This window comes from Melospiza georgiana, chromosome 6, assembly GCF_028018845.1.
Source record: "Melospiza georgiana isolate bMelGeo1 chromosome 6, bMelGeo1.pri, whole genome shotgun sequence".
NCBI lineage: Eukaryota > Metazoa > Chordata > Aves > Passeriformes > Passerellidae > Melospiza > Melospiza georgiana.
Window position 1 is genome coordinate 3884637 of NC_080435.1, and position 12530 is coordinate 3897166.

General features: G+C 40.9%; 1 protein-coding gene across 2 annotated transcripts in view; it reads left to right on the plus strand.

Annotated features, from left to right (window-relative positions):
- Positions 1-1830: 1830 nt before the first annotated feature.
- Positions 1831-12530, plus strand: part of RBM25 (RNA binding motif protein 25) — a 34407-nt gene continuing 23707 nt past the window's right edge. Inside the window, exons 1-3 of one of the 2 annotated variants that reach the window (XM_058025716.1) lie at positions 1831-1913; positions 8464-8584; positions 12277-12326. In XM_058025716.1, the coding sequence (XP_057881699.1) occupies positions 8479-8584; positions 12277-12326 (156 nt within the window). In that variant the 5' untranslated portion in view covers positions 1831-1913; positions 8464-8478. The remainder of the gene's footprint in view (positions 1914-8463; positions 8585-12276; positions 12327-12530) is intronic. The other variant, XM_058025717.1, reaches the window with a different exon arrangement.

The window sequence follows — 12530 nt, forward strand, 5'->3', positions numbered from 1 at the left end:
TGTGACCCTTGTACCCTAAGGTGCTGCCTAACATTTTTTGAATGATTTCTCATGCTTGAAATACAAGATAATTAGCAGAAAAAAAGAGCACCTCTTAATTTTAACCTTAATATTAAAAGCCATGTACTGCAATCTTCCTGACTGGCTTGAGCACAAAATCCTGGAGTTTGCAGTGAGACCTGAAGAATGTGAACTGTCATCAGTATCTGGAAAAGGGATCTCAATTGCATAACTGAAAGGCAGGAAGATAATACAGGCACCAGGGGTGGGTAATTCTAAAATCCCATAGCAGAAAGAGTAAGGACAGGAAAGTAGCTACATTTACTGGATGCTTCTGCTGCTGTTCTTCCTTGATTAAGAAAGATACAGAAGGCTACAGTTGATTTGTGCAAGAAGAATAAATGCAAAATAGCCTATTTCTTTGGCTAAAAAAAAGATGAACCTCCACATAAGCAAAGCCTTTGCAATTTTTCCTGTAAATAAAAAGTTATTACAGCAGTACAAATCAGTTTAAGATTCACATTTCATTTTTAAGCTGAGGTGTTGTTGTCTGAGAAAACAACACAGAGAAGATTCTGAAAATTTTTGTTATGCCCTTTCTCTTTTCCTTGGTTTTCTTAGGTATGCTAATAAATTATTTTAAATATTAACAGTGGTCAGTAATGTAGTTACTAAATATCTGTTAGTTTGAGGGCGATAACGCCACCTCTTTAGAATAAGCTGTAATTAACAGAAAGTAAAAATGCTGTTTCTGGTGGGAGAAAAAAATTACATTCAAACTTGAAATATTTCTTAAATCTCTTATTGCTAAAATATTTACCTTACACATCAGGTAAAGCAAGGTGATGAACAGGATCTTAGTTCCAACGCAGTTGTTGGCTGTTCAGTAGCCCGTATGACATCAGCCAGGTAGTTTTAATCTGCTTTGTACTGAAGAAGTCATTCTACAGGTGGAGATTTTGTATTGGACTCTTGTCTTTTGAACGCTTTTCTTTAAACAACGGAAAATACAACACATTTTTTTCCTTAGCTAATCCAACATTTTTTAAACAGATTTATGCACATGTTCATTTTGTGGTCTACCTCGTAATAATCTGTAAGATCACGTTCCTCTCATTCCTAGTCACTTCCTCTTTCCACTTGCAACTCCTTGCCACCAGTGGCGTAACTACAGCAATTACTGTCTTGCACGTCATGTTGAAAATTGTCTCTCAATGTAGTTTAAATGCTGAAAGTAGGTCAGAGAAACTGTCAGTTGTAGACCATGGCTAGGCCCAAGAGCACAGTGACATCTTTCTGATGAGCACACAGCTGCCTAAGACACGCTCTATTCGCTGTGTAAATCCTCAGGTATTTTACAGCACACGGAACCTTCCATGAAAGTCAGTTGTATCCTGGGCTGCATCCCAAACAATGCGGGAGGGGATTCCCTGCCTGCGGTACAGCCCGTCCCGACCACCGTCACGGGCGGGTCGCACCTCAGCCTGGCCAGAGTGCCTGGCCGAGGGGGCCATGAAGGCTGACACACGGGCAAGGCTCCGTGCCACCCACAGCCGGACACTCGCCCGGGGCTTTCCAGGGCCTCCACCCGCCCTAGCCCCGACCGGCGACACTTGACCCCGACACGGCGGAACTCCGGGCCGGGTCACGGCCCCGCGCCGCCCCCGCACCAAAGATGGCGGCAGCTCTATGGTCGGCCGCGGTACTGCCGGGGCGCGGCGGGGGCGCTCTGGCACAGCCGCCTCGGTGGTGGCGCGGCGCGGTGCACGCCGGGCCGCTGGCGGAAGAGGCGGCTCACATGACCCCGCGCGGCGCGGCGGCAGCGGCTCGGCGCGGTGTGTTCGCGGCCTAGCGGGGCCTCAGCCGGCCCAGCGCCTTCCCCGCGCCATCCCCGCCCCGCTCCGCAGCCGAGGGTGAGAACCGAGGGACTGCGGGGGAAACAGGGAGGCAGGGAGGGAGGAGGCGCGGCAGTGGCGCCTCGGCCGCCCGCTGGGCGGAGGCGCGGCCGGGACCGGGCCGAGGCCGCTGGGCCGCGGCGGGCGCTCGCTGGGGAGGCGGCTCGGGCCTGGACGGGGCGTGGAACGGGCGAGCGGCCTCGGGGCGGTGCTCGCGAGGCCCGTTCGCTTCCTCTCCCGCTGGGACGCGTGGGTCTCCGTTCCGCCGGCCCCGGCCGAGGTTCGGGAGCGGCGCCGCGGGAGGCGAGGGGAGCCCGTCGCACGGCCGGCACCGAGACCTGCGCGGAGCTTTGCTGGCGCCCGACGCTGCTCCCCGGGCCCGGCCGCCTTGGACTGTAGGTGGGATTTTTACTTTTTTGCACGTCGGGGAAACCGATCACACTAGGAAACGCGGTATATTGCGGGAAGGAAGTTATTGTCCTTAGTGTGCATTGGCGTGGTCATCTTAAAACACGTGTTACCAGGTCTAGGTAAAATAATCAAGAGTGATTCATCCGTGTCAGGAGCCGTTGTGATGGGCACACGGCGTGTTTTACTCATGATGTCTTTTTCCGTTGAAGAAAAAGACCTTGTCTGCTTGAAGGAGAGTTTTTGTTTCAACACAGGGAATATCCTGAACACAGCTGATGGTTTTGTTGTTTCTTTTTTTAGGTCGTTAACGGCCTTAGAGAAAGTTAGCTCTTATAAGTTTTATATTTCTTAGCCCATTCAGACTAAAATGCACACACACTGAATTTTAGTCCCTTTTTGTGTCTGGTGGGAAAGCATTACTTCAGGTATTGCATCAGCATTTATGGAGTGAGTTCAGAACGAATTAAAAGGAAGAATAGGAGAGTTTCTTACTTTCCCTGTGAAGGAGTGGCATTGATCAGAGTGCTTTGTGTTTGCTTGTTTCTCTGCCTCTGAGTGCTCGTTCATGTAAGTGTTGTAATGCCACAGCCATGTTTCTGTTTTGGGAAGAGTCAATAGCAAAGTTAGAATGGAAAGTCACTTACTTCACTAACCAGGGCTTTATATGGGTGCAGAGGCACAGAATTTGGAATTAAATCAAGTATCTTAAAGTTCTGATTACATACTGAATAGATCCCTACTTAAAGGGCTTTTGGACTGAGGCTTTGGTTGGGGTAAACACGTTGCTTTTTGTGCTGCTTCATAATAACAGTGTGGGATGCAGCTATTCCACAGCAATTACTAAACTCTTTCTAGATCACCTCTGAAAAAAAAGTTAGAGCAAATACTAGTATTTTTGTTCTTAGCTTAGGAAATCTATAATATATTTTATCTCTCCCCATGTCTGTTGTGTTTAACATTTAAATCTTGCTTCACTTGCCGACCATTTTGGAGAAAACTGTCTGAGAAAGTGGTCATTTTCACTGAGGAATCCAGTTGGCTTGGAATAGAAGATTTTTCTTTTAGGGGAGATTTTTTTGATGACAAGTAATAATATAAACAGCACCTTTGTTGGGTGACAGACTACGAGATTGTTTTTATAATGGAATGGCTTAAATATCCACCCATTGTGTGGAGAGCAACACACAAACCTGTGTGATGGAACAGACTTTGACACACGGGTTTGCTGTGTATGTTTTCTTCAGCCTGCACAGCTGTGCCACTTATTCTAGACTAAGGGTACAGACTTAGTGGTGCTGAAGAAGTGTTTTGGGAAAATATTGAAAGGAAGTTAAAATAGATCAGACTATATCAGTCATACTGTCACTGTTGCTGTGACACCTCATGTATGTATTCCTAAGACACATGAAGTTTGTTTGTGTATTAAGACTTGAGGGGTTTTGCAGTCAGTTTTAACTTTGTTTGGTGTAGCAGTAGTAAGTAGTGCAACTGGTTGGTTCACGGGGAACTTCAGTGCTTTGAAATTGGTTAAGATGTTTTTGCAAGTTTTTAAATAAATAAAACTTTTACACATAAAGTTTCTGATGTGAAAACAGAGATAGTAATATAAATCCTGTAACACTCTTAGAATTATGACACTGCCCTGACTAGATGATGGAATTGTTAATTTTAAATATGTTCATTACCAGAAATTTTTATTGAGTTTATGTTCTGCTTGTGGCATATCTCTTCACCTCTCTTTAAAAAAAATAGTGTCAGTAATACAGAAGGTTAAAAGAATACTATGATTAAAAAGAAATTACTGTGCTAACAGTGCAGCCAGACCAGTGTAATCTCAGTCCCCTCTTACTGGGACTTCTAGGAGTCAGAGATGATGAGGAAGAGCAGGGCAGCAGTGTCTGGGTGGTGGTGACCCTTGTTTCATTGTAGTTTTGAGTTCTCTGTGCCCTCAGACACTTGATTCTGGCCCTAAGGTGAGCTGTCTGCATTTGCTCAGTTGTAAATCAGAGCCAGCATGTTCCTAGTGGACAGAGCTCCATCCCAGCAGGGATCTCACCATGACAGGATTAACCAGTCTCAATGGATTTTACCAGACCTTAGAACCTGTGGATATATCCCTGTACTCCCTTCAAGTTTCAGGAAATTGATGCAGATTGCTCTGCGTGTCGCTTGGTTCTACCAGGACTTAAGTCAGAAGTGCAGTGCAGAAAGCAGCTGAATTCCTTCTGGGCCAAAGTTGAACCTGGAATATTATAGCTATGTTTATGTAGCACTTGCCTTAGTAGCTCAGGCTGTTTTTGAGCTGGGTCTGCCTAAAGTAAGCTTAGGTGTTTTGCCATCCATTTTATAATTATTCTGCAGCTTAGAGAAATGGCCCAAGGCTAATAAAGTGTTCACCTGTGTTACTGTGTTCACTTGGATCAAGGGTGTGCTCTTGAAGGAAGTCTCACAGTCATCATCACTTAGGAAGTTCATTTCATACTGGTTTGTGCTATTCCAGTGCATAAGCTGGATTCCTTTTGGATGAAAATATATTCAAAAATGCACTTGTACCTACAAACTGGCATTTGTTTTAGTGGGGTGGGCCTCCCCAAAACATGTAGTGTAGACATGAGGGTCTAAACTTCCATTAGTTTTGTTTAACAGACTTGTTCCTGTTGTGTTGCTTGCTGGTGCATACAGCCTAAACTGACTGCACTTTGAGTCTGAGACCTGACATAAATCCATCATTTTGGGAGTTAAAGATGTTGTTTCAGTATTTTGAGTGGTATTGACCAATTGGCCAGTTGATCACTGCTTTTCTTTCTCCAGTATTTTTGTAACCACTGTAACATTCATGCAAGTTAAACTCTTGCTTAGAGCTGCTAGTTAAACTGCAGCTGTCAAGCATGCTGCTTACATTCAGTTTCACTAGAGACAATACTTCCTTAAGTCAGCTGAGATTTTAAAAATATGTCAGGACCGTTTAGTTTCTTACTTAGACATTTGAATAAATCGGGGAAGTTGGAAAATCACCATGTACATTCCTGAGATCACAGTAAATGTATCAGAAATTGATCACTGAACTGTACTGGCAGGGTAGGGGGACAGTCTGCAGAGAAGTTCAAGATGCTGTCCCTGAGATGTGTGCAAGTGTATTCTACGTAGATCCAGCTTAGCATCTCCTAAATTTTCATACCTAACCTTTGATTTGTAGTTGCTCAGGGTGTGTTGTGCAGTTCCTTTGATTGTGGTATCTTGGATGCATCTTCCTCCCTCGTCCAGATCTCTCACTTCTCCAGTGAGCAGTTTCACTGCCGGTGTCTCGGTCCTCACAGCTTTCTTAACAGAACCAGAATTCAACTGTTCTCTCTGCTGCTTTCACATTAGCAGTGACTCAGAGTAGTGAGAAGGAGACCCAGGCTTTCCTTAATTCTAGTTTTGATCTTAAATGCCACAGGCAGCAGAGTTGCTAGGATTGGTCCATGTAAGAATTAAGTCAGTAAGAAAACAGCTTTCTAGCTGCTGTGAAAGTAATTGTACAGCTATGGGGAGTGGGGAGAGAAAGAAGGGAATGCTTTGAAATGGACTTTTGAAGCCCTGTGTGTAACAATGTGCTCCACATCATCTGCCCAAAAAGATTGAAAGACTAAGTTTGTTCGCTTCTTACTGCTTTTCTCCTTTTATGCAGCAGCAGTAACTTAGTTGACTGCTAAATCTTTGGGTTTTTAATTTAAATTATAAAAAAACCCCAACCAAACAGTTCCTTCTCTGTGCATATTTAACATCCACTGGCTATGGTATGTTTGAGCATCTTTTAATTCAAAGAACTGATGCACTTCTTAGTCCCCAGGCTTTTTTTGTTGGCATCTCCAAAGTGATGGCTCAGATAAAGTGCTTATCAGAGCGAGAGAAGGGGTTGCACCTACAGGCAGCCTGGAAAATTACTTCCCCAGTTATTCTTACATGTTTTACAGACCACACATTAACATTGTGTGGACCTCCGATGATGCCACTCTGTTGTAGCCGGTTTAGAATCATTTCAGACCCAGTAGCTTATTGTTTGTACCATCTGCCCCAAAATAGCTTTGAATTTCATCCAGTTGTTTTTCAGCTTGAAATGTAGGTAAGAATTGGGAGCCTTAAAGATCTTAATTTTGTGGGTTTTCTGTTGGTTATTTTTTTGTGCATGTCAAAGTTTCTAGTAATACCAAGGCAGGTAAGGGAGTTCTGTTCCCTTCCATACCATACAAGTGCCAGATTCTAGATGAATGTCAGCTGATGTACATGTAGTCTGAGGAGACAATAAGCAACTTTTTAAAAAATAATATGGTATACCTATTTGCTGCTTTTCTTTACTTATACAGTTTTAAAAATTCAGGAATTGCAGAAAGGAAATGTGTTCTTTGGCATATGGATTCTAAAAAGGAGGGGAGGTTTTATCTTTATTAGATTTCATAAAAGCTTTATTGAATTGTTTGAAAAATTTTACATTTTCTCTCTTATTTCTTCTGCCATCTTAGACCTTGTGTCACAGGAGTGTTCATTGTTTTGCTTGGTGGTATATTGATAAATGCCCTTAGGGGTCAATGAATGCCCTCATCACATACCTTGTGTAATTTAGGTAGTTGTAAATGTTTCCTTGGATGAATTATGTCATAGGGTTACATATATGTTCTTAGACCAGAATAAGTACATTCTTGTGTTAGAAGGTATTATGAAATACATCTGGGTTTCTCTTTCATCCTTTCCAGTCTGCTATATATGTTTATCTCTTGTAGTTGTTTCCAGAATCTGAGGGAATAAAGTTTTTCTATGTGGTTATGTTATTAAAATTTTTTACATCTTTCAGATGTACCTGCTATTATGGTAGAGTACTGATACTGTCTTTTACTTCTAGATTTTAATACTAATGGCTTTGCTCTTGAGCAAGTCTGGAAGGTACATCTGTTTCCAGCAAAGAACAAAAAAATGTTCCGTGCCATTGTGTTCCTGGCTTGAAGAAAGCATGTTACAATCTACAGTTCTGTTGCATGCATCAGGATTTTGCTTACCATAACTCTGTTTCTCCAGACAGCCTTGCTTCAGTTTTGGCTGATGGCTGACTGTTGGAAAGCAGTTGCAGTGCAGATCTGTCACTGTGGGTTGTGAGGCAGTCTGTAGAGCCCAATGAGAAACGGAAGCGTTTCTGCCGGCAGCTTACTGGGTTCTTGTCACTTGTGATACTGTGTCTTCATGATTCATATCCACATGATCCACTGTGTGTGAACTTCTCCAGTGCTTCCTCACTGCACTGGGAATGTAGGTATATGCTCAGCAGTAATATTGTGACCAGTTTGGGTTTTTTTAGACCTGAGGGCCTAAAGCCTTCCATGAAGACTTGACTGTGTAAGGTTACCGAAACTGTGCTGGAAGCAAGAATGCATGCCTTAGTTGTATTAAGGGTGATCTTGAGTGTTTCATGACTGGTTGGTCTCTGTTTCAGGGTCAGTAATATGCATGTAAAATAATAATCTGAATAGAAAAGGATGTTTGAAATGATCTTTACTCTCTGTGGGAGCATGTTGACCCTCAGCTCATGGGCTAATGTCCAAGTTGTGCTCTAGGAGATTTGTGGACTGGGTTGAGTTAAAAATAGATCACAGAACCCTCTTTCAAGCTTTTAACTCTCTCTTTGCTGGGATTTGAGAATCTCCCCAATGTCATCTTAAATACAACTCCCATTGGTGCTGAGCATTGCAAATGTTCCACTTCTTTCTGGTGTCTTGTTCTACAGTTGTATTGTGTGTGATCATTTCTTGTACAACAGAACTACTTGCTTTATTGAAAATGTGTTACAAGATCAGTTTTGCTTTCTAATACTGCAAAGATAGCTTTATTTTAAAGAAACTGTACAAACTTAAATGCTCTTATTGGTATGAGGAGTCAGATATAGCTTTGTTTTTCAGTTCATTCTGAAACACTTCCTTAGAAGTGCTGTTTTTAATTGAGAGAGAAGACTTCTACTACATCTAACATAATGAATAGCTGGGAGGGAAAAAAGTTGAAAAAATAAGTTCTAGTTTGTAGCTGAATGTCCATATAAAAATTTTAAATAATTACAGACATTTACCACTTCGCTGCTTTTGTAATTCACGTTTAGGAACTGACTATAAGTTTCCTTCTCTGTTTTTTTCAGATTGTGACTGCAAGAATGTCTTTTCCACCTCATTTGAATCGCCCTCCTATGGGAATCCCAACGCTTCCCCCTGGGATCCCACCTCCACAGTTTCCTGGTTTTCCTCCACCTGTACCTCCTGGTAAGTTATATTAATATATGGAAGTATTGTAGAATTTAATTTCTTTCTATTATTCTGAATTCCTTTAAAAGCCAGGAACTTTTGTAAATAATATATCTTCGTAACTCAGATTTGTGTACATTGCAGTTGAGGTTCTAGTTTTCCCACAGAGAATGTCATGTGAGCAAGCTCTTTTTGGTCTACCAAGAACTGTTTACATTTAACCAGAAATGAAATACTGGACTTTTCTTGAGCCTGTATTCAAGACTGAAGCTGAGTGCTGATTTCTGTTTATATTAGGTGTTCCAAAGCCAGTGTTTTGACAGTAATCCATTGTAATAGCCTTTGGAAACTCTTGAGTATGCTGAGTATGTGTGAAGTGAACATAGAGGAGTAACTTTCAACTCAACTTTTTTGAGTTGTTTTTCTTTATTTTAATGCCCCACTTTCTTTTATTTTGCTTCTTGTATTCTTTCCTTTAAACATCTTGCAAATTTATAGTTAGCTTTATAATTTCTTCTGATCTTCCCAAAATTATTCCTGCCTTTTTTCTTTGTTCATCTCTAAGATCAGCCTCTGGTTTTTGAGTTGAGATTTTATCTTGTTGGTCTGGAACAGCTTTTTTTCTGTATTGTGAGTATACGTAATGATGACTTGAGGTGGGAGAGGGGAAGACATCAGAGAATTACCTCTTCAGAATTCATCACAAGAACTGCAGAAAATAACTCCTGTGTTGTCTATATTGTCTTAAACTGTGTTGTACAGGAGTGTTCTATAGACAAGAGAGACATTCAAAAAACAGATGGGTGAACTACAAAAAAATTTCTGCACATCATTTATTAGGCTAATTTTACTTGCATTAATTTTTCTAAACATTTTTCTTGACAACTGTGAGATGTTACCTATTTTCTGATAAAGGAAGAGCTCTTGCTTAGGTAGCATCCTGCCGTCAAAAATTTCGGGTTGAATTTTAAAATAATACCTCTTATTTTTTCTAGCTCCAATTTGTATATACTAGTGTATAAAACACCAGATACTTTAAAAAAATCTTTCTGAAATATATTTTTAAATGTCTATTATAATTTTTGGCTATGAACATTTTACTTCTTAGAATGTGTGCAAAGAAGGTTTTGTTCTCTTGTTGCGTTTAAATAGTCTCATTTTAGGAATCTGAGTTTATATTAGTCTCATATTAGGAATCTGAATAGTATGTAGAGTGGAGAAGACTGGTTATTAGGTGAGAATGAAGCTTTTGTCTGCATAAGAGAAACATGATTTGCTTGCCTGTGCAGACAACATATTTTGACTTGTAGAGGATGTAGATCTCACTTCTTAGTATAAGAACATCAGTAGAGCTGAAAATGCCACAGATTTTATGAAATCTGCTCTGAATTTAGTCCATATGTAAGATCACAATTTTAGTGACTTAGAATATTATCTTTAGCTAGCTGTTTGGTGAAAAATTCATGTCTTAGTTACCTCAGCCTGTAATTTTTTGAAGAGTTTCAGCTGGAGTAGTTTGCTTGCATAATAATGAAGATCGGAAGGGTGGTTTGTTTTGCTTAAAAATACAGTTGCTAAAAACAGGAAGTTCTAGCATTTCCCAATATTAGTGTGGAAGATCTGATAAGGAAGTGATTCTGATAAATCTCTGAACATTACTGGATACCACTAAGGTGTAAAAAACCCAATTTTGCATGCCAGAAATGCTGTAGTAGGTGGGACCTGCAGTCCATATAGGCTGATGCAGTGTGTGGGCAGTGTGTGGGACTAGAAGGCAGCATTTAGGGTGGGCCTGTATGCCTGTCTGCTTTCTGAGTCTGTTTCTTCATGCACTGGTAGCATTGGGTAGTAGAATATGATTTTCTGGTTGTTCTTTGTCTTCTTCTGGACCTGTCATTTGTGAACATTTTGGAATTTTTTTACTCTGTTCATCTCTGTCACCTCTTAAAACAAATTTGAAAAGTTCATTAACTGCTGTGAAAAGTGCTACTCTCTGAAGTTTGTTTTTAAATTGGTTCCCTACTCAGTGTCTCCTTCCTGCCCCAGTTCTGATGTGGGAGTCGGGCGGGTTGAGTTTAGTGGTTCTGTTCACCTCAGCCACGTTCCATGCCTTGCAAACCTCCACACTTGAAGAGTCTCAGAGTGTGCAGCCTTTCCTAATGAAGCAGCTGCTTCACCAGTGAAGTCATGTAGGTGCTGTTCTGTGAGGCTGGGCAGCCTTGGGTTGCAGAGACCAGGTCTGTAGGCCTTAGTCAAAACTGTAGGTGCATCAAGCTTTTGTGTAGCAGCTAAATGATGCCTTTATGGTCATTACATTTCCAGACATGCCCAATATTTCAGTGGATTTTTGTGGCTTCTGCTAAACATTGGGCAGATAGCTTCATAGAATTATCAGTGATAACACAAATGTGTTTGCTGAGCTGTAAGTTTAAAAGCCATTGTGATAATTATATTAATTATAGAGCTGCACGACCAGTCTTGCTTGTGAGTCGTTGCTACAGCCTGTCAGATGCTGTGGTGTATTAAAACAGAGAACATGGGAGAGCAAAACAGTTTTGATTGTCTAAATGATTTGGAGGAAGAAGAGTTAGTATGACCTTAATATGAAGGGACTGAGGAAGAGAATTGAGAGCTGGAGAAAATAAAAACATAAATAAAGCAAAACCAGAGTGGATGAGGAAAAAACTGGAAAGGATGTCTGAGGAGAAGTATTTCAAGATTAAACACTAGAGAAAGGGGGAGCAAATCCAGGGGCAGTATGTTGCAGAAATTTGTTAAAAATTTTTTGAATACAACAAATTTCTGAATACAAATTTCTGAATTTTTTGAATACAACAGTAAGGGAAGGATTGAGAGGGAAAAAACAATGGAAGTCTGTAGAATGGAAAAAACAAAGGAGATATAGGATTCCTGTGAAGAGCATGAGATTGACCTCGCTGTTCTCAAGTCTCAGTGTGTCTGCTGATCAACAAGTAGTTTTGATGAAATCCATTCATTTAATATATTTAACCTCTAGCAGCTGGCATGTAAAGAGCCTTTCTTATGATCAGATATTGGCTTATGAAAGTGCTTAAAGCTGCTAGTGAATTTGGTAGTGTAAAATAGGTTTCATCTCATTAAATATTAATTTAAAATACTGTTTAATATGAATTAATGAACATTATTAAAATTCTGTGGTTTTCTAAATTAGGTATTGGAGACTGCCAAGTGAAGTATTCAGCAGCTTCTCAATAGAGATTTTTTTATGCTGCCTTTATTAAGCTATTCCATAAATAGTGGCATGAAGCCTGGTGCCATTCTCTACAGGACCTCATCCCTATAGCCATGTGCAAAAACCATTGCACTTGTGGGAATTGTGTAAGCTGGGAACGAGATCATCTGTAGGGCATCAGCTGCCTTTGCTCTCAGGAATTCCCTGCCTCATTTATCACCCCACTGTCTTCTAGAACAATACTGTGGCTTGATTATGCTCTGAAAATAGATTTGTGTATGACAGAGTTGAAATGGTAATACCAGAAAGTGACCAGGATGCCTATGATATGTTATATATGCTTCCTTGGAATGCTTGAGGAATTACTGGTAATCAGTACTGTGAAATTCTTTGTTGACCAAAATTGCTGTCTAGTTTGAAAATCATGTCTGCAGTGATTCCATTTGTATTCATCAGTTCTCAGCAGGGCAGACTAATATTAATGTATTGTCTTTCTCAGGGACCCCTATGATTCCTGTACCAATGGGCATCATGGCTCCTGCTCCAACTGTAAGTATTACAGTAGGGATGTGGGATAGCCAAATAAAATTGAGAATAAAACTTGATATATGTCACCAGTGTTTTTGTTTTGCTCTATTCTGTCAGAATTGTATTATGAAAGAAGATGCTTAATTTTAAATGCAGCTATAATGCAAATGTTACACTAATTTCTCACCTAGACAAAGTTTGAAGTAATGTCTGGAGACACCAGCT